Below are 20,488 nucleotides of genomic sequence, written 5' to 3'. Positions count from 1 at the left end.
CTTCTTCAAAATGACCAAATGGGCGATCGTGTAGGAATTATTTGGATGAATAGGACTCACAGTCGCTGTCAATGCCGTCTTTCATCTAGCAGTTATTACCTATTGATATAGGGTTGTCTGGTTGTTCAATCGATAAGAATTTTTGGTCTTGTGCAAGATGAGAGACTTATCATACCACATCGATTCTCCAACGTCTTTCTCTGAAAGGTTCCTGAGCTGCTTGTTATCGGTCTCTGAATGAAATGAATAAAAAGCTCTTCTTGCAGACGGCGGACCGAGTCATGGTTTTAAAGTATTTGCTAAAACCATGAATATGAAACTTGTTGCTACTTATTTGAAAATGATAGTAAAGGCTTATACTAGCATTTAAGTTTGATGGTTTCTATAGATTTTGTAAGGCCTCGCATGTTTTCTGCCTATGAAACGTACGTACAAACGGGGCCCTCATGGTACCCTTATGTCTTCGACGGAAACTGGATTATATAGTTGACTTGTTCAGTAAGCTTTTCAAGAATAAACTATCTTCTCTGTTCAAGACTGACTGAATGCAGACATCTTTTGATGAATCATGGATGCGCTCATTTTTTTTGGGTCCGCCGAACGTTGGTATCTGTCAGGCTGGCATCAAAGCCCTTTAATAATGTTTTCGAGTCTCGTCAAACCTCATTACATTGCTCTCACTCTAATTCTCTAATCCTTCCTAGAGTACATAAACAGACGTTGTCTAAAGGAAGTATCGCTATACGTTTTAGTTCTAAATCTTCAACGTAGTTTCCTGTATCCTAATTCTCTAATCGTAACATGAATTATCAAGAGAACCAAGAGAAGTATTTTGGTTTACCTTTATTTCTTACGCTGCATCCGCTTTTGAATGGAATGCTGAGTGTTTGTTAATTACCATTCAGAACGTTTAAGTAATAATATTCACTTTAGTATTTCTAAAGACACCATCATGTCAAGAAAATATTCGTAGAATTATGCATGCATAGTTAGAAGCAAGGCCTTTGAGATTCTTCGTATAGACAGTAGTGAATTTGAACCCACCGACCTTGTCTTGTATGCGTAAACTGTATTCAGAAAAATGATAGATATTACTTTTAATAAAAAAAAAATTACTTTTAATATAGACTGAGTTGAAGTTACTTCATTACTGCTTTACACAAATTCAATAGCTTTTGTTTATTCTGTTGTTTCCCTACAACTTCCACGGATCTAATTTATTCAGTTTTTACAATTGAACGAATGCAAAATTGTTCTTTATGAATCCATATGAGACGGATTTATACAAAGTAACTCCCATTCCCGGAAAAGGAATGGGTATGGTTGCGAAAATTGACATTCCTGCAGGTACAAGGATATATTCAGAAACGCCTTTAATAAGGACCAAAAGTGATGCGAAAGAGATTGAAGAAGCGCTTTCATCAAGAACAAAAGAAGAAAAAGATGCTTTTCATAACTTGTTTAATGCGCATCCTAAAACAATGGGCCCTTTTTTAGGACCCTTTTATTCCAACGCTCTAACGATTGATGAAAGTAAAGGTGGAATGTTTCTCTTAGGTTCAAGGATGAATCATGATTGCAGTCCAAATGTAAAACATACTTGGAATCCAAAACTGGACCAAGTTACTGTTCACTCGGTTCGTGATATCCATAGAGGCGAGGAAATTTTGACTACTTATATTGATTTACATAAAAGTCGAAATGAAAGGAGAAAAGTTTTGTTGGAACATTTTGGGTTTCCCTGTAGCTGCAGTGCATGCTCAGTTAATAACAAAAAGGAAGCCAAGATAAGCGACATCCGAAGAAAGCAGCTAGCATACTATGACCGGACAATGCCAAAAATGTGTATTATGAACCCCAGAGGAGCGCTTCGTGCCTTGCGGCACAGGATTTTACTTGCTCATCAAGAACGCCTATTTGGGCGAATAGATATTATTTCATATTTAGACGCTTTTCGAACATGTGTAGTGCATGGTGATTTTGAGAGAGCTTCTAATTTTGCAAAAAGAGGTCTTGAAGCTCTTGTGCTTTGTGAAGGTACTGACTCTACTCGTTATGAGTCCATTTTAAATTATCTTACACATCCGGAGCAGCATCCTTTGGCAGAAGGGGTACGCCCTATAACATTGGTCCCGCTGGACGAATTCAAAGATCCAGAAGACTCATTATGGGGTTGTGAAATGGAAGAGGATGTATATAGTGATAGTGATTAGAAGTTCGTTTGGTATTGGTGTACTCTAAATTTATAAACAGTGGAATGTTTTTGGAAAAAACATGGGACTTGTGAATTTCACAAGCAATGCGATTTTTTGTGGAAGTGAATACAATATGTACATCTTCATACAATAATAGTAATTCATGGTCGGATTCTACTGTTTCATCAGGAATGTTGATACTCATGCACTACATATGTAAATTCTTTATATAATGATAATCTTTTGAGAACCATTGACTTTCAATTTTTTTATTATACAACATCCAAGTGTTCAGAACAAAAGTTCTGTAAACTGTAAAAAGTTATGCTTCGGCCGGGAATCGAACCCGGGTCGCTTCGATGGCAACGAAGCATTATACCACTAAACCACCAAAGCAGCTGTTGAGAGTATTTGACATAGATATAATATAAGTAATGCTTTAAATTTGTTCGTTTCTGCTTTCTTGGTGATTGTAGTTCCTCAGCTAAGTTTTTAATTTTTCTGCTCTTCCAAGGTCGGTAGAATTGTCTTGACACCAGGACTAACCCTCGTCTATAAATATGTATTGACGACCGCAATTAAAGGATGAGCATTTCAATCCAATATCAACGGCAATGAGTTAGTACGGGCGAATTAATCGGAAACATTGTCTCCACAACTACCACAATCTCATTTAGATTCAATTGTCCTTTTCCTTCTTGTTACTTCTCAAGGAACATCACTCGAGAAGGAAAACATAAAAGGTATTTCCAAGTACGAATTATCATTTACTAAGTCCAAAGAAACATGCACAAGAGAAAAAAACAAAAAAAAACCTACAGCATCCCGGATTCCCATGTTGTCTCCAATCGTAGCAGTAACGAGCTTTCAGACGGTTTCACTTCCTGCAGTGGTCGGGCGGGAACTGGTGTGCCGTTTTTCGCCTAGGTATAACCGTAAACGTTCGTTTCGGTTGGTAAGATTACTACAAGTTCAGTTGTGATCCAGTAAAGACGTTCTTACATTTTGTAGTGAAAGACTCTTCTGTATGATGACATTGCAATATTCCGGCCTTGACTAATTTATAAAAGACATGCGATTACACGACACTATGTTGAAGCTATAGTTAATCACGACAGAATCTTCGTCAGAGTAATTAAATAATCAGTAAAAAGGGTGTTCGATTCTATTCACAAAGCATAAACAACGATATTTCGTAACGAATTAAAAGATTCATGAAAGAGTGAATGACAAAAGCAACTTAAGCCGTCTTATTAAGACAGTGCTTACTTTGGAGGATGATGCGAATGCAAAGTTGATGGACTGCAATATTGACATGAATCCTTTCAAAAAAACTGCGAATTATGAAAACGTAAACCAGGTTCGTTAAAATTCAAACTTCACCACTTTGCTCAGCAAGATGTTGAAGTTCGATTTCTTCGTTTTGAGATACTTCATCTCCTTGATTTGGTCCTTTTAACTTGGTTAATAAATGCTCTATGATAGGAAGCATTCACGTAGTGTACATACCAAAAGCAAGATTCACAGAATTTCCTATGCCGTTCCCTATACCAATTATGCCGTTACCTATGCCATTTACGCCGTTTCCTATTCCGTTTCCTATATTAATGACTAATAATCTAAATCGTTCACGGGCAATTGGATTCACTAGAACAGTTAGAATATTTCTCAGGTTGTATGGCATACTCGAAATAAAAACAAACAAGACAAAATCAATAAAACAAACAGCGTAGAGAAAAAGATTATTTATCTTTTCAAATTGCATTATCTTCTTTGCAGTATCGGTTGGTAAGATTACTACAAGTTCAGTTGTGATCCAGTAAAGACGTTCTTACATTTTGTAGTGAAAGACTCTTCTGTATGATGACATTGCAATATTCCGGCCTTGACTAATTTATAAAAGACATGCGATTACACGACACTATGTTGAAGCTATAGTTAATCACGACAGAATCTTCGTCAGAGTAATTAAATAATCAGTAAAAAGGGTGTTCGATTCTATTCACAAAGCATAAACAACGATATTTCGTAACGAATTAAAAGATTCATGAAAGAGTGAATGACAAAAGCAACTTAAGCCGTCTTATTAAGACAGTGCTTACTTTGGAGGATGATGCGAATGCAAAGTTGATGGACTGCAATATTGACATGAATCCTTTCAAAAAAACTGCGAATTATGAAAACGTAAACCAGGTTCGTTAAAATTCAAACTTCACCACTTTGCTCAGCAAGATGTTGAAGTTCGATTTCTTCGTTTTGAGATACTTCATCTCCTTGATTTGGTCCTTTTAACTTGGTTAATAAATGCTCTATGATAGGAAGCATTCACGTAGTGTACATACCAAAAGCAAGATTCACAGAATTTCCTATGCCGTTCCCTATACCAATTATGCCGTTACCTATGCCATTTACGCCGTTTCCTATTCCGTTTCCTATATTAATGACTAATAATCTAAATCGTTCACGGGCAATTGGATTCACTAGAACAGTTAGAATATTTCTCAGGTTGTATGGCATACTCGAAATAAAAACAAACAAGACAAAATCAATAAAACAAACAGCGTAGAGAAAAAGATTATTTATCTTTTCAAATTGCATTATCTTCTTTGCAGTATAATACATGGCGAAACCGGGGACATTGAGAAAACACACATATAATGCTGCGGCACACATGTTGGACAGCACTCTACCAGTTTGCTTGAACCATTCTTTAGGAATTTGAGACATTGCTAATAGTTAGTAAAAATAAAAGATAGCACTAACTTACAGTAGAGAAATACTACAACGGATGCTCCACAAGCAGCAGAAAGTCCCCAAAGGGTTTCCGCCCTCAGAGGAACCTTGACATAAAAAACACCACGAGAAAAATAACATAGAATATAATATACACAAAAGACGCAAAAAAAAAGAAGATATTCGCTGAAACCCACTTTGAATATGTCGAATCCGACCCAATATTGTTAGTGGACTCTTGGGCAGAATGCTGAGCAGATCCATCAGCCATTTCTAAATCAATAAATTTGTTCGGAGCTAATGAATGTATTAGTGAGGAATGCTTTTGTTGTTTGAGAAAGGATGGAGCGTTTGTCAAGTTTGCTGATGGTAATCAACAAGTTTATTAATCTTAAACACAACAAGTAAACAAACAAACATGATTCTTCATCAAAACTGTTTTTAGCCTAGCTTTTTCAACAAACATACAAAAACCAACCCTTCCTTTCTATTTCAATAAATCTTACCTGAATACGGAGGAGGCGTACCCTCTGAAGAATGTATATCTGATTTCTCATCAATGAGCGTATTGAAAGACTCGTCAGAGTCTGGAACAGGGCTGTATTTATTCTTCATTTTTACAATGGCAAACCAAAAGAACACCAATATTAATAGCTAGTTCGAAATTAACTAGAATTACCAAGAAAAGTCTTAGAAATCGGTTCCACCTTTCAGAGGTCTGTAAAAAAAAGGAATTGTTCCTTGTTTCTAAAGAAAGGCAATATTTTGAGTAAAATTTGTCTAAAACCAAAGATAGTAACGAAAAAAAAATCTTGGTAATGGCTTTTCGCATGTTTCAATTTTATAAATCAGCGACATTATGTCACTGACTGGTCACATCCTCGTTACGATTTCTCGTAATAGTATAATCCAAAAGAGTCACTGTTTATTACAAATAGTAAACAAAGGAATATTAGGCAAAACAAACATGCTGTCAGCTTTGAATGAGGTTAACAAGGGATTGAAAATGCGTATTTTTGATTTAAAAGGCTTAATGACTGTGGCTGAATGATTTCTAGGAGAAAGCTACAACACTCTCCGTTTTCGTAGTCTTACTTTCAAATCCGTAAATACATGGAAAGTTTGTAGATGCGTCGTCAAAACTATCGGAAACAAAATTTGTACGGACAAGTGCATTTTCTTTTCATCTTTATTAAATTTATGGTATTTAAACACTAGAAACTAACAAAAGCTATATCTGACAGTTCATTCATGCATTCATAAAATATATAATAGCGTACGCTTACTAGCTATCGATAAGTCTCTTTAACGAACTGCATCACTTAGATGTCAAATGGGTTGGATGACAGCTTCACCTCTGCAAAGCTCTAGTCTTTGCCATTGCGGGTTTATTTTCTGGGTTTCAAGATTCTTTTTGTCATTCCTACTTTAATGTATAAACCAAGTTGACATGGAATCTTTTTGTTTTCGAAATTATACGCTTTTTGGTCCTTTTACTCTGTAATCGATAATTTTCACAGTAACTTAGTGATCAAGCAAAGGTGATTAAGAAACTCTTTTAGTCACACTTATTTTCAACAAAAATGAATGAAAAAGAAAAGGAAGGACATCAAAAAACTGTCGAACCAGCAAAAGTTGCTTGTTTGAGCTGTTCTACAAATTCTGAGAGCTATTTACCGAAATACAGCGAAATTCCGTATTCTCATGTTGACAATATGGAGAAAGGTTGTTTATGTTTACAGTCCGATCCAGTTCCACCATACTCAAGAAGACATCAAGAAGCTTCTATTCACATGGCGCAAGGAAACGGTTTCTTTATTCTTTTACGAGATGTCTTGTCGGCATTATTGTGGTTAATTTTCTGGCCGGCAAAAATTGCGAGAATCCCGGAAGCACAGCGGAGACAAGAGAATGAAGCTCTTCGGCTTGGTTGGTGCCTTAATGGTTCCATTATATTGAACTTTTTCTTTTCTTACAAATACCTTGTCCCCTTTATAAAGGAATCAATGAAAGAATATGTATTGTTATGGTTTCAAATTACTGTAGCAGCTGTTCTTGTCATCGTGGCTTTCTACATGTTCTTATTTGTTTGTTCATGTAAGTGAAGTGGTGGATTTGCAATTTTATAGGTTTACTAATGGGATGCTTTTAGTGTTGGTGGATTTTATCGTTATACTGATTCCTCTAGTTGCTTCTGGGGGTCCTTCATTTTTTTCTTCGCTTTTTTCTGGGATTAGTACACTTTTTTCTTCGCTTTTTTCTGGGATTAGTACACTTTTTTCTGGCATATCTTCATTTTTTTCTTCGCTTTTTTCTGGGATTAGTACACTTTTTTCTGGCATATCTTCATTTTTATCTTCGCTTTTTTCTGGGATTAGTAGTGCTATTATGAGTGCTCTAGGTTTCAGGATGCCGTCAGAAAGAAACGACTTGACGGCTGATAGTTGTATCCCATTAAACAGCATGTCATCAGAGCCTGAATATCAATTTAATGATTGTAGTGATAATACTCTGGAGCAACCGTCCTCTGAACATTCTGAACAATCTCCAGGGTTACGGCGGGAACCTGGTCAGTCTAGGGATGTGGAAAACAGTGAGAGTTGATTGATACGTAAAGTTAATTTTTATATTGCCCAATCTTTTCGATTGTTCTCCTTCATGCTTTCGCGTATGTTTGTGTTTATGTTTTGTTTATTTCGTCCCTGCATATTTATTTTGAGAATGCTTTTTTGCATGACGAGTACTCCTGAATGGCGTCCGTTTTCTTGATTTACTTGATCTCTTCAACAATGGATAAGTAAGGATGCTTATTACTGGATGATATTGTCATTGTATCTGCATAGCTAGATTCAATTGCTTATTTTTATTTATTCGTTTGATACTCTATTTTCTGATCTTTGTTATTCGTTTCATAAGTCTAGGAAGATCTTTAGTTCTTGAATTTAAGAGTAATCATTGCATTTCCAACTTCCACTGCTATTATTACCTTCATCAAAGGACCATGCCGGCCCAAACGCCAGCCATATGCTTTAACAAAGAGCAACAAACAAGCGAAACAAACAAATACAAAGAAAAAGAATTAAAAACGAAGCGGTGAAAAGCCTACAGCATCCCGGATTCCCATGTTGTCTCCAATCGTAGTACTAACGAGCCTTCAGACAGTTTCACTTCCTGCAGTGATCGGGCGGGAACTGGTGTGCTGTTTTTGCCTAGGTATAACCGTAAACGTTCGTTTCGGTTGGTAAGATTACTACAAGTTCAGTTGTGATCCAGTAAAGACGTTCTTACATTTTGTAGTGAAAGACTCTTCTGTATGATGACATTGCAATATTCCGGCCTTGACTAATTTATAAAAGACATGCGATTACACGACACTATGTTGAAGCTATAGTTAATCACGACAGAATCTTCGTCAGAGTAATTAAATAATCAGTAAAAAGGGTGTTCGATTCTATTCACAAAGCATAAACAACGATATTTCGTAACGAATTAAAAGATTCATGAAAGAGTGAATGACAAAAGCAACTTAAGCCGTCTTATTAAGACAGTGCTTACTTTGGAGGATGATGCGAATGCAAAGTTGATGGACTGCAATATTGACATGAATCCTTTCAAAAAAACTGCGAATTATGAAAACGTAAACCAGGTTCGTTAAAATTCAAACTTCACCACTTTGCTCAGCAAGATGTTGAAGTTCGATTTCTTCGTTTTGAGATACTTCATCTCCTTGATTTGGTCCTTTTAACTTGGTTAATAAATGCTCTATGATAGGAAGCATTCACGTAGTGTACATACCAAAAGCAAGATTCACAGAATTTCCTATGCCGTTCCCTATACCAATTATGCCGTTACCTATGGCATTTGCGCCGTTGCCTATATCAATGACTAATAATCTAAGTCGTTCACGGGCAATTGGATTCACTAGAACAGTTAGAATATTTCGCAGGTTGTATGGTATACTCGAAATAAAAACAAACAAGACAAAATCAACAAAACAAACAACGTAGAAAAAACGATTATTTATCTTTTCAAATTGCATTATCTTCTTTGCAGTATAATACATGGCGAAACCGGGGACATTGAGAAAACACACATATAATGCTGAAACACACATATTGCACCCAGCTTGGGTGAACCATCCAGGATAGGTTATAAGGGTCACTAATCATAAGTTAGCTGTTAAAGGAAACAGCGCACTTTGGCTTACCAATTACGAAAATAATAATGGATCCAATAGAACCGCCAGCAAGCCCATAAAAAACACCTGAATTCAGAGGAATCTTGTAACCAAAGACTAGGACTAAAAAAACAAAATTATATAAAATAAGTTGAATAGTTGCTATTCCTCTCCAAAAATGACATTGAAACTTGTTCTTTTCAGAAGGGTCCGACCTAGTATTATTAGCAGATTCTTGGGCGAAATTTTGAGCAGATCCGTCAGCCATTTCTAAATCGATAAATTTGTTTGAAGCTAATGAATGTATTAGCAACTGAAGTTTTCGTTGTATACGAGAGAATGAAGGTATTCATCCTGTTTATTGACAATCGTCGACAAGTTTAAAATAGGATTCCTCAGTAAGAACTCTAAATAACAAACACCATTACCTTTCCATTTCAATAAATCTTACCTGAGTACGGAGGAGGCGTACCAGTACCATCTAAAGATCTAGCGTCTGACTTTTCATCATTGAGCACTTTGAAAGAGTCATCAGAATCTGAAACAGGAGTATATTTGTTTTTCATTTTAACAATGGCAACCTAGTAAATCAAAAGAACACCAAGATTTACAAATGAACCGAATTCAGCTAGAATCACCCAACAATGACCGCGAGTACTAATTTCACAATTCGTGTGGATCGGTCAAAAAAGAAATTACTCCTTTTTTATAAATATAAACTAATAACACTGTTCAAAGGGAAACTCCTCTCAAAGGATGAAGCGTAGTTGAAAAACTCATGGTACTTGGCTTTTCGCATGTCTCAATTTCATAAGCAGCGACATTATGTCACCGACTGGTCACATCCTCGTTACGATTATTTAATGGTAGTCCCATTGCGACAATTGGAATATTATCATACTAAAACATCATTTATTACAAAATGTAAACATAGAACCAGCGTTACAAAGAACAGTCAGGGCTGTGCGTTTTGTACCTATTTATTAGCCAAACCAGCGTAGCTCTTTCAGGAACAGCTGTAGTAGCAGCTATTGCTACAGATTCAGGATTTAGAATGCTGTCGGAAAGAAACAACCCGATTTATATGTAAAATAGTTGTTCGGGAGGATGTGCGCCTGACGATCGATGAACTTTCCAGCATGCATGTGTTTATGTTTTATTTACCTTTAATTGAGAATAGGGCCAGACTATGTCTTGGATGGTGAGCGCTTTTTTGTTGCGCTTCATCTTGTCGATATCATAAGTAAGGCCATCATTATCATCACTTGCTAGTATTGTCAGGTGCGCCTGCATAGTTTCTTCTTGGTTGGTCATTTGTTTGTGTACTTTATTGTGATGAAAAAACGATTCGATTCTGAATCAAAGATGACCATTGTAATATGCGGCTTGTGTGCTTCCGTTAGTACCAGTAAAGTCAAAGGACCATTCTGATCAAAACGAAAAACTTGTGCCGTCCATACAAAATAAAATTTAAAAATAAAACAAAATAAAAATGAAGCGATAAAAAGCCTACAGCATCCCGGATTCCCATGTTGTCTCCAACCATAGTACTAACGAGACCCTCAGACGCTTAACTGCAGTGATCGGACGGGAACTGGTGTTTTCGCCTAGGTGTGGCCGTAGACATCCTCTATTATACGCAAAAGTATTTCAAATAACTACTAGGCTCCTTAAGATGCAATCCGTTTTGTTCATATCTTTGGTAGTATTACATATTTGGTAGAGAATAGTTTTAATACTAGAAAATAAACACTGCTAAATCCACATAGCGGTAGAAAGTCGCTGAGGTATGAGACATGCTTGTATGAAATTCATATCAATTGAGAAGGTTGTAGTTCGACAACTTAAATATTTAGCTACATTGGTCAAATTTTTCGGTTTAAAGATGTTAGCTTTCTACGCTATGAATGAAAGTTACCTGTGACAGTAATGACTCGTTTTCTATAATTTATGAAAGACATGTGGTTACACCGCACGGTTCTGGGTTAGAATTAGTTTATTGCTTTGCAAATTATTGTCAGAATAATTAAATAATCATTAAAATGGGTGATCGATTCACAAAGAAAATGAACGATGCATAAACAACGATATTGCAGGAGAAAAATCAAAAAAATTTATAAAAGAGTGAACGTGAAAAGCAATTAAAAACGACATATGAAGCTGTTGCTTACTTTTGTGGACGCGAATGCAGAAACTTCTTGGACTGCAATTCATGATGGACTTTTAAAGAAGACGCGATTTATAGGAATGATGGGATGATGAAGGTTTATTAAGACTCAAACTTTACTTTACCCGCAAGAGGTCAAATCTCGATTTCCTCGTTCCGAGGTGTTTCATTTTCTTATCTGGTGGTCCTAAGTAAGTTAATCAGATGTTAAGAAAAGAAAAAAAAAGGTATAATAAACAGTACATACGAACATAATTCGCAGCATTTCTTATGCCCTTTCCCAAATCGGCAATGATATTCGAAGTTGCCGCATATCTAAATTCACTAGAACAGTTAGAATATTTCGCAGGTTGTATGGCATACTCGAAATAAAAACAAACAAGGCAAGATTAACAAAGCAAACAGCGTAACGATTGTTTATCTTTTCAAATTCTGTTATCTTCTTTGCAGCATAATACACGATGAAACCGGGGACATTGAGAAAACACACATATAATGCAGAGACACACATAGCTGACGATACGTTTTTGGTTGCTCTTCCAGCTAGCCTGTACCATTCTTTTTGCATTTATTGCTAATAATTAATAAGTCATTTAAAATTCTGAAATTATTTTCTTACCAATTGCCAATGACAGAAATAAAGCGCACCAAACGGCAAGCTGATTACACGAAATTTCGTAAACAAGAAAAATGACCCCTCGCAATAATTAAGCATACATTATATACAATAAAAAGACTAAGAACAGTTGCAAATCACAAGGCGTTAGATATCTTTTCTATTCAGAACTTTCTTCTCTTTCAGAAGCCATTTCTAAATCGATCAATTTGCTTGAAGCTAATGAACGTATTAGCCACTGATGTTTTCGTTGTTTGTGAAAGGACAGCGGCATTTAGCATGTTTGCTGACAGGTATCGATAAGCTTTTTCATTCCAAACCCAACAAGTAATAAACAAGCATGATTCTTCATCAGGACTCTTTTGAACCAAAATCTTTTCAACATAACAAAAAGAATAAACATTCTCTTTCTATGTCAACTACTCTTACCTGAATAGGGAGTAGGCGTACCGTCGGAAGGAAACGACTGACTATCTGCCTTTTCATCATTGAGCGTTTTGGAAGACTCATCAAAATCTGAAACGGGGGTATATTTGTTTTTCATATTTACAATGCCAATTAGATCCCAAACTAACACCGGTAGTTACATTCTAAACGAAATCAACTTTTAAACCACCAAGAACTGTCCGTAGGAACTGGTTTCACTCTTCAAGATTCTGTCAGAATATTAGACCTTGTTTCAAATAGCAGAAAAATCTTTCAGCTTAACTTTCTCTTTAAAACTAAAGATGAGAGTTTGAAAAAATCTTGGTATTGGCCTTTCACATGTTTCAATTCATCAAAGCTGCGACATTATGTCACTGACTGGTCGCATCCTCGTTACTATTATTTAGAGGTAACCTTTCGACTGCCATATTCTAAAATATAACCCAGAACGAATAACTTGTTATAAAAGTAAACACCAAAAACAGTACTAGAAAAAAAACTCAAATTGTATACATTGAAGGACATATACGAGATAGGAATCGAAGAAAATGTTTTAAAAAATTAAGTAGTTTCGCGATAGAAAGAAACAAAAGCGATTTTGGAGAAGCCATCAACTACTTGCAATTGCAATAAGTGTAGAATAGCGTACGCCTACGAGCATTCAGCAAATAGATCAAAGATGGTGATGACAACTTCACCGCTGCAAAACTCTGGTCTTCGCCATTGTGAGCTCGTTTCTTGGTCTCTTAGAAATGAGTTTTAAATGCTTTCTTTGAATTGTAGCGCCAGTTGATTTTGGCGCCTTCTCAACTTTTTACCATGTAACTTTCGCCGAAATTTACTTACCAAACAAAGGTGATTGAAGAACGTTTATTGTCGCAGTTCTTTCAACGAAAATAAAATAAAATAAAATGCAGCTAGAGAATGAGAAACCTCAATTGTGCCACTACGACTTCTGACTGGATTTTACCGGAGTATAGTCAAAACACCTATTCACATTTAGATGACATGGAGAAGGGATGTTTGTATTTACAATGTGATCCAACTGCATCATAACATGGGAGCAGTCATCAGGAAGCGTCCATAATTATTGCACGGATTTACGGAGTTCTTAACTTTGCGCGAATTGTTTCAATGCCTTTATTGAGGTTCGATTTTCTTGCCGGCGAAAATTGGAAGAATCCCTGAAGCGCGACGCAGACATGAGAGTGAAGCTCGGCAGCTCATTACCTGTTATATTTTTTCGGTCGTAATAGATTTCTTCTTTTCTTATATGTATCTTGTCCCTTTTATAAGGGAATCGATGGCAGGATCTGTTGGGTAAGTTTTCAGGTTGCTATAACAATTATTTTTGTCATTGCGACTTTCTAATGTTTTTATATGCTTGTTCAGGTAAGTCTGATGGTTAGAGATTTATGTGAAAAAGTTTGCTAACTGCGTACTTTTAGTGTTGATGGATTCTATCGTTCTCTTGATTTCTCTAATTATTTCTGGGATTAACTCGGTTTTATCTTGGATTACAAGTGCTGTGGGCTTCGGAATGCTAGCAGAAACAAACGAATTGTCGCCTGAGTATTGTATCCCATTAAACACCATGGCTCCACAGCATGAACGTTAGTGCAAATTCAACAGAACTTTCAAACAACCGTCCTTGTCTCTGAACATTCTGAGCAACATCGAGGCTTACACCAGAAACCGGGTCAGTCTAGGAATGCTAAAAGCGTCGGAAACGAATATCATACTTGAAGCATTCTTATGATGATGTTTCGTGTATTGTTTAAACAGGGTTATCTTCTGTTTTTGTCTTTTTATATTGTTTTCCGTTCCCGTTCTACTTATTTTTTTTTGAGCTTTTCTGCATACACATATCATAGGCTGTTTTGTTGAAGCCCTGTTGGGTTCAACGGGGCTTTTAATTTTTTATATAATGAACAAAATGAGGCCATAGTGGAATATCAGGTTGTTAATCTCAAATTGTTCTATCCAATCCACATGTTCGTTGTTTGTTGCTCTTCTAGAACTATTTATTTATTGATGATTCTTTTTGATTTGTTTAAAAGAGCTAATAAGGAATCTAATGAATTCTAAGAATGACCATTGCTTTAGCTTCTTATGCATCCAGAACATCACCGAAGTCAAAGAACCATGGCAATATAAACGAAATTGATGCAGCTGGATATATGCATACGTAAAAGGAAAAAGACTAAAAAGTTGTAAAAAGACTACAGCATCCTGGATCCCATGTTTCCTCTTATATAATACCAAGCTAATGAGATCTTCAAACGCTTGACATGCAATGATTGAACGGGAACGGATGTTCTGTGTAGGTGCGTCTAATTCTTTTATACTAAATGATAAATGGTTAACATAGATTAGGTAAAAGATAGATTTGTGAACTTGGAACTTACTTCATCTAGCATGAGAACACGATGGCTAAAATGTAAAACGATCCCTGTTTTTGGAAAAGAACATCACAATTTTCGACAAGAACAGGTATCACAAACGAAAATTATTAACACTCATAATGTTTATTTTGTGCTTGTCTGAGTTAGAATCAATCATAAGGCTTACATTGATTATATATTAGTAGAAATTGAAGTAACTAATGACAAAAGTTTGAGGAATCTACGGACACTTTGGAAACTGGAATTTACACGAAACAGAGTCGGTTTGTATAGAAAACGCAAACGTAGCTTAATCATTAGCTTTTAATATAAATATAGATCTTTAAGATTTGCTGAAAAGCAATTACTACGGACGAATCAAGGACAACTTGGATGTGTTTACTGACATACATAAGTAAATAAAATATATAAGGTCGTTAGATCACACAAACAAGTGAAGAAGAAAATATCAAGAATAAACAGTTAGCTTTTAAAAGGTTTAGATATACCTTCTAAGTGATTTTGTTAGTTCTTTTGACAACTTTCAATCGAGATTAACGATGAAATGGTTCTTGCATTTTTCTTGCATGGATCACCCACCATTGATGGCCTCCGATATGCCAGTAACTTATCAACAAGCTCTTATAAAAGCAAATGAAAATTGGGGAAGAATAAAGCTGTGGCTGAAAGTCTTAATTGGATTGATTGCTCTCAATTTTGCATTACTAGGGTACATGTACGAAAACAGAATCTCTGAAAGAGTCAATCTCATTTGGACAATCATTAGCGGATCTTTTATTTGTGTTAGTATATATATTATAGTTTTATTTCAAGTTCCCATTCCAACCGAGTAGTAGACCTACATTGAGTATCCATTAAGGAATGTTTGTTTTCTCATCCATACAAAACATTGCACCGAGTGTTTTAGCCTTTGTCGAGTCATTCGGAAACCCTATATCCTCTAAGCTATTGAGTCTTCCTATAAGTTGAAACTTGGTGATATGTAAATTTACAGTCAATTAAATCGTTCCTACTCATTACACTTCAAAAATGCCATGAAGATCTACTTTAATTATGGAACTAAAGTCATGGAAACTCTTCTAGGGAACTAATTCTATAAAACTGCATATCGTGAAATAGACTATTTAAGGACTTTACTATTCCTACATATGCTTTATTAGCTGAAATCTGATTGATTTGCCAAGTTATTGTAATTAATAAAGAAGGTCCTATTGATTAATGAAAGGAGGCAGAGATAAATAAAGCACAGTATCGTCATCAAAACAGCATCCGATATAATAAAGAGACTTGAGTTCTGTTTCATTACAAAAGTAAACAACAGAATGCGACAAAATGCAGTTAACAAGATAGTTGTCATTATGAAAACGGTCTTCAAGGTTTGATGCCTATGCTTTACTAAACACCATATGTGTTTCATCATGTATTCATTCCCTGCGCTGAACTTTAAGAAATGAGGCATATCTTGCAATTCCATTCTTTTTTCAGTCAATTTTTTTTATCAAAATTTTGGATAATTAAAGCGTTTTAGGAACTCAGCTAGCATAAATTGAGATCTAATTGTAAGATACAAGGATCTAAAAAGAATGGATGATGGTCATCTTTGTTGGGGTAGTGTTTTGCATAATTGTTTACCTTTTGCGCACCAATTTGGCTGTTCTCAAAAAACACAAACACACTCTGAGGGATAATACTTATATCGCTATTTAAAAAACATCTATTATTATTATTTAACGGTTGTCAATTTTTCAATAATTACAAGATTCAAAGCGGCCGAACGCATGGTTTTTATACGAACAAAAATATTGGATCAGACTTTAGCTTTCGAAGTGGTAAAAATGATTCCGACGATCTCCTAATAGACAGCCAAAGACTTTTGTTAGATGATAACATCGTCAACAAAAAGAAAATACTCAATAAAGGTCATAAAATTTGTGTTTCTCGCAGAAAGTTGTTACTTTTCATTTGAGAAAATTATTTTGTTTAACTTGTACTATAATTAACTACAAATGCTCGTTGTCGTAGATATCTCTTAAAGTCAAGCAAGCAGTAATATTATATATACTTCAATCATAAAAAGATATTTTCAATAAAATGAGAAATGCTCAAAATATGGAAAGTTTTTTGGAGGAGCGTTTTTACAAATTACTTTTCTAAAACGAGGGGCGTCACTTCGCAAGTAACACGCACATAAGCTATCCCAGCAGTAAGACCATAAGCATCTTAAGGGTTTCCAACAGATGTTTAAAATTGCTTTAAGAGCTATGCAAGATAACTAATTTTAAGCATTTTGAATTATTTCAAGTATTTTTACGGTGGACAAAAACCGTATGTTGGCCGTTTGGTCTAGTGGTATGATACCATCTTAGGGTGATGGTGGTCCTGGGTTCGATTCCCAGAACAGCCCAACTTTTTCAAATTCTTTCGCTCGTACATAAAACCATCCATGGTACGAGGATGTTTTTCAACTCTTCAATTTGCCATTTTTAATTTGAGTACAATCGAAATCTGGAAACAAACAACAACGATAGAAAATTCCCAAGGAATCGTCAACAAGGGCTAAGTGTATACTGAAGAAAAATGCCTATAACTTTTTGTGAAGCTTCGACATGTCAACTTCCGAAAATTCATTTAAGGAACGTCTTTAGTATTTGCCTACATGGAAGTAATGTGTACCATGATAATTGAAACTACTACTTTTGAAAGAACACATCTAGTTGCTATGTACCCACTAGTGAAATGACCAACTGTATATCTTATCCCAAATATATAGTTAATGGATAATAAGTAAACAACTGAAGCATCAGTGGTGTAGCGGTAACATGGATGCCTTCCAAGCATTCGCTCCGGGTTCGACTCCCGGCTGATGCAAAATGTTCCAGTTTTTGAAATTTTTATTATTAATTTACAACGTTTTAACGTTTTGAGGAAGCAAAGAAAGCATGACGCATGAAAGTTGAAAGAACAGTAGATGAAATAGATGAAACTGGGTGAACTTTTATTAATTAGACTCGTAAATAAATAACCTAAACTTTCCAAGAGTAGTGCTATACCATCATAAAGTAATTAGCAAAAAGGGAGACAAAGTTCGACTCAAACTGAGCGTTTATTAAATGACCTAGATGTAACCATTTTTCTTGTTTTCGAGAATACCTCATAAGCAAATATTGGATGTGGATCAGTGTATATGCCTGGTCACCAGTGGAACTTCACTGAGGGCTTGGCAACTGTATCCAGTAATTAGTAAACCAGGAGGAAGTGATTCATATGTATTGTACACTTCAACAACATTTCCCAAAGTCGAAAAAATAAATCGTTGATCAGGACAAGAGACACGCTCTGCTATACAGACGGGAAGATCTTTAGGCCAACCATTTTGCAATAGAGCGGAAACGAGAATATCCAAACGATGCAAAGCCATCAAAAAGACAGCTGTTTGTGAAGCGACAAATGGTGGTATTACTGGCATGGCGCCTTTTTGGCTCGTACCAGTACAGACCAGTAATTGATCTGCTACCCCTCGTTGAGTTATGGGAATTCCAGCTGAAACTGGAGCCATAAGCGCACTACTGATACCCGGGATAACTTTTGGAACATAACCGTGCTTATGGAAGAATAAAACTTCTTCACCACCTCTGCCATATATATAAGGATCACCTTGCTTCAATCGAACGACATAATCACCTCGCGTTAACGCATCTAAAGCCACTTCATGAAGTTCATCCTGGGCTCTGTCGGCATTTCCAGGAAATTTTCGAGCAATAAATAAAGGCGTATGACGGGGAATAAGTTTTAAAACAGATTCTGGTACCAACTTATCGGCTAGGATGTAGTCTGCCTTTCGAATAGCATTCCGGGCAGCAACGGTCAAAAGCTCGGGATCTCCTGGTCCACTACCCACAAGCACGATACTTCCTTTTTTATTAGTAACAAAGTCGTTTGGTTCAAGAGGAAGAGAAGCTTTTTCTTTTGCAAGATCTTCTTGAGAGGACAAGCTTGATCGTGAGCTACTTGTGGATGAGAGTTCACTAGCGGAGAGAGGTAAAACATAATCATCGGAAATAACGGAAAGGATATCGTCTTCGGACATACGAATTAGTTTTTCAAGAGGCCAAAATTCACTGACATGGTTAATCCACTGTCTTTTTTGTGGGTTTTGAGTAGAGGAACGGGCGGCACCAAACCGACGCACGGCTTCACCGGTTCCTGGCGGAAGACTACTGACAACGTGACGCAAAAGCCTTTGTGCAATGCGGCAACCGTTGGAAGTAGTGCTGAGGGCTATCTGTAACGGGGGTTCTGACCAGCAGGCTGGAAGGGTAAAAGAACACAAAGAAGGAGAGTCCACGATATTAATAGGAATGCGGTTTCGTTTACACACATCATATATTTTCTCATTGAACGGAAATTTTGAATCGGTAATAAAGAGTAGATCAACAACATAATTTGTGAAAGCATTACCTAAAGTGAACAGCGAAGTAGAGACGTCAAAAGAATTTATAGGTTCAAGTTGTACTTTATCAACTGCTACTTTATCAGGTTGGAAAGGACCCAAATCAAATCCACCAGCCGTGCTTGAATCACAAAACCAAATTATCTTGGAGACATCTTCTGACAAGCAAAGATCTACCCGTTTACATGCTGACTTGCCAGAGCCGATGATGATAGCCACGGCATCCTTTAAGGAAGTAGAGAGAAGCATTTTTCTGTCGGTTCCAATGAGTACGAAGACCAAAAAATTATTATAGCTTAAAGGAGAATTAGGTAAATTCTAATTTTAAGACCTTGACTTGTGAAAGGCAAGAATAATCCAAGATTTAGCAGAACGAACAAAAATCCACAATTCTGAACTTTTCGCTTCTGGGCGTGTGTAACTGAGTTGGACTTGGAATAAACTGCAAAAAAGGGTCTAATAGTTTTTATTTAAAAGATACAAATAACAAATACAAAAAAAAGCAAACCAAAACTCTCAACCGTAAATGCCCTTATAATTCCTAAATTCACTGTTTTCCTTGTATATTAATAAAACTCGTTAGACTCGTTATTTTTGAATATTGTGAAATATTCACAGCACCGCAAGCCAATTTATGTATTTCGGTATAAGTCCTTATATATCTTTTAGCGACTCGCTACTAATCTGTTCTTATAAACAACGAGCAATACTGATGACACCCAAAGCAGGAAAAATAGCAAGTTTGGTTTGGGACAAAAGAAGAATTTAACACATTCAAAGCGCAAACACTAATGATGCAATTTTCCTCTACAATTGTACCATATAATGGAAGTTTATGATTGACCCAGAGATGGTAAAAACCGATTAAAAAGGAAAAGAACGATTTATTAGTATGTAGATATTTTTTATTCTAATTCCTCAAACGTAGGAAAGGTAGAAGAAGTATATATTGAAATGAAGGTTGACTCCTATACTACATAGAGAATTGTGTATAAGTATATAAGGGCAAGAAAATTTCTATTTGTAAAAGCAAGCATCAGTGGTGTAGCGGTAACATGGATGCCTTCCAAGCATTCGCTCCGGGTTCGACTCCCGGCTGATGCAAGAATCTACCTTGCGTTCCTTTTTTTGCTAAAACTATGTTAAATTGTATTTTGAATAATAAATCTATATACCCCTTGTAAATTGGGAATTTTCAGGATGGTGGACTTTACAGGGAAATTTCATTCTTTTGTTAAAGTGGAAAATTTGATTTGTTGCGAATTAGATACTAATTATTGACTGAGCTAATTCTTTCTTATCATCTTGCAAAAACAAAG

At 36.0% G+C, this 20,488-nt stretch overlaps 8 protein-coding genes and 6 non-coding genes across 14 annotated transcripts; 6 read left to right on the top strand and 8 right to left on the bottom strand.

Moving 5' to 3' along the window:
- Positions 1 to 986: 986 nt before the first annotated feature.
- On the top strand, positions 987 to 2,466 carry SOCG_02784 (histone lysine methyltransferase Set5). The gene has a single exon (XM_013161274.1). The coding sequence runs from the start codon at positions 1,260 to 1,262 to the stop codon at positions 2,211 to 2,213; it is 954 nt and encodes a 317-aa protein (XP_013016728.1). The 5' UTR covers positions 987 to 1,259; the 3' UTR covers positions 2,214 to 2,466.
- A 54-nt stretch (positions 2,467 to 2,520) lies between these two features.
- SOCG_16097 lies at positions 2,521 to 2,591 on the bottom strand. Its single transcript has one exon. It is a non-coding gene; the product is annotated as a tRNA-Gly (tRNA).
- A 976-nt stretch (positions 2,592 to 3,567) lies between these two features.
- Positions 3,568 to 5,543, bottom strand: SOCG_02783 (uncharacterized protein; the record flags this gene model as incomplete). Its single annotated transcript, XM_013161273.1, has 8 exons — positions 3,568 to 3,647; positions 3,705 to 3,842; positions 4,412 to 4,480; positions 4,538 to 4,675; positions 4,715 to 4,924; positions 4,963 to 5,035; positions 5,122 to 5,225; positions 5,435 to 5,543. The coding sequence occupies 8 exons, from the start codon at positions 5,541 to 5,543 to the stop codon at positions 3,568 to 3,570; spliced, it is 921 nt and encodes a 306-aa protein (XP_013016727.1).
- Positions 5,544 to 6,243: 700 nt separating this feature from the next.
- Positions 6,244 to 8,460, top strand: SOCG_02782 (uncharacterized protein). Its single transcript, XM_013161272.1, has 2 exons — positions 6,244 to 7,025; positions 7,081 to 8,460. Exons 1-2 carry the CDS (start codon positions 6,512 to 6,514, stop codon positions 7,530 to 7,532), a joined length of 966 nt encoding a protein of 321 aa, XP_013016726.1. The 5' UTR covers positions 6,244 to 6,511; the 3' UTR covers positions 7,533 to 8,460.
- Positions 7,734 to 9,908, bottom strand: SOCG_02781 (uncharacterized protein). The gene is made up of 4 exons (XM_013161271.1): positions 9,136 to 9,908; positions 8,889 to 9,089; positions 8,724 to 8,849; positions 7,734 to 8,666 (listed from the first exon to the last, which is right to left on the bottom strand). The coding sequence occupies exons 1-4, from the start codon at positions 9,371 to 9,373 to the stop codon at positions 8,587 to 8,589; spliced, it is 645 nt and encodes a 214-aa protein (XP_013016725.1). The 5' UTR covers positions 9,374 to 9,908; the 3' UTR covers positions 7,734 to 8,586.
- SOCG_16096 lies at positions 8,028 to 8,151 on the bottom strand. Its single transcript, XR_001202965.1, has one exon. It is a non-coding gene; the product is annotated as a 5S ribosomal RNA (ribosomal RNA).
- Positions 9,909 to 10,611: 703 nt separating the features above from the next.
- On the bottom strand, positions 10,612 to 10,726 carry SOCG_16095. Its single transcript, XR_001202964.1, has one exon. It is a non-coding gene; the product is annotated as a 5S ribosomal RNA (ribosomal RNA).
- Positions 10,727 to 12,048: 1,322 nt separating this feature from the next.
- On the bottom strand, positions 12,049 to 12,432 carry SOCG_02780 (uncharacterized protein; the record flags this gene model as incomplete). Its single annotated transcript, XM_013161270.1, has 2 exons — positions 12,049 to 12,107; positions 12,318 to 12,432. The coding sequence occupies 2 exons, from the start codon at positions 12,430 to 12,432 to the stop codon at positions 12,049 to 12,051; spliced, it is 174 nt and encodes a 57-aa protein (XP_013016724.1).
- Positions 12,433 to 13,467: 1,035 nt separating this feature from the next.
- Positions 13,468 to 15,552, top strand: SOCG_02779 (uncharacterized protein; the record flags this gene model as incomplete). The annotated part of the gene is made up of 3 exons (XM_013161269.1): positions 13,468 to 13,706; positions 13,763 to 14,641; positions 14,691 to 15,552. A coding segment is annotated over one exon (171 nt), but the record flags the coding sequence as incomplete, so codon positions are not given.
- A 225-nt stretch (positions 15,553 to 15,777) lies between these two features.
- On the bottom strand, positions 15,778 to 16,362 carry SOCG_04966 (uncharacterized protein). Its single transcript, XM_013162387.1, has one exon. The coding sequence runs from the start codon at positions 16,191 to 16,193 to the stop codon at positions 15,876 to 15,878; it is 318 nt and encodes a 105-aa protein (XP_013017841.1). The 5' UTR covers positions 16,194 to 16,362; the 3' UTR covers positions 15,778 to 15,875.
- A 689-nt stretch (positions 16,363 to 17,051) lies between these two features.
- SOCG_16094 lies at positions 17,052 to 17,123 on the top strand. Its single transcript has one exon. It is a non-coding gene; the product is annotated as a tRNA-Pro (tRNA).
- Positions 17,124 to 17,516: 393 nt separating this feature from the next.
- Positions 17,517 to 17,587, top strand: SOCG_16093. Its single transcript has one exon. It is a non-coding gene; the product is annotated as a tRNA-Gly (tRNA).
- A 106-nt stretch (positions 17,588 to 17,693) lies between these two features.
- On the bottom strand, positions 17,694 to 19,916 carry SOCG_02778 (uroporphyrin methyltransferase). Its single transcript, XM_013161268.1, has one exon. The coding sequence runs from the start codon at positions 19,416 to 19,418 to the stop codon at positions 17,895 to 17,897; it is 1,524 nt and encodes a 507-aa protein (XP_013016722.1). The 5' UTR covers positions 19,419 to 19,916; the 3' UTR covers positions 17,694 to 17,894.
- Positions 19,917 to 20,202: 286 nt separating this feature from the next.
- Positions 20,203 to 20,273, top strand: SOCG_16092. The gene has a single exon. It is a non-coding gene; the product is annotated as a tRNA-Gly (tRNA).
- Positions 20,274 to 20,488: the final 215 nt, after the last annotated feature.

This window comes from Schizosaccharomyces octosporus (assembly GCF_000150505.1).
Source record: "Schizosaccharomyces octosporus yFS286 unplaced genomic scaffold supercont6.1, whole genome shotgun sequence".
NCBI lineage: Eukaryota > Fungi > Ascomycota > Schizosaccharomycetes > Schizosaccharomycetales > Schizosaccharomycetaceae > Schizosaccharomyces > Schizosaccharomyces octosporus.
This window is presented reverse-complemented; position numbering and strand designations above follow the sequence as displayed.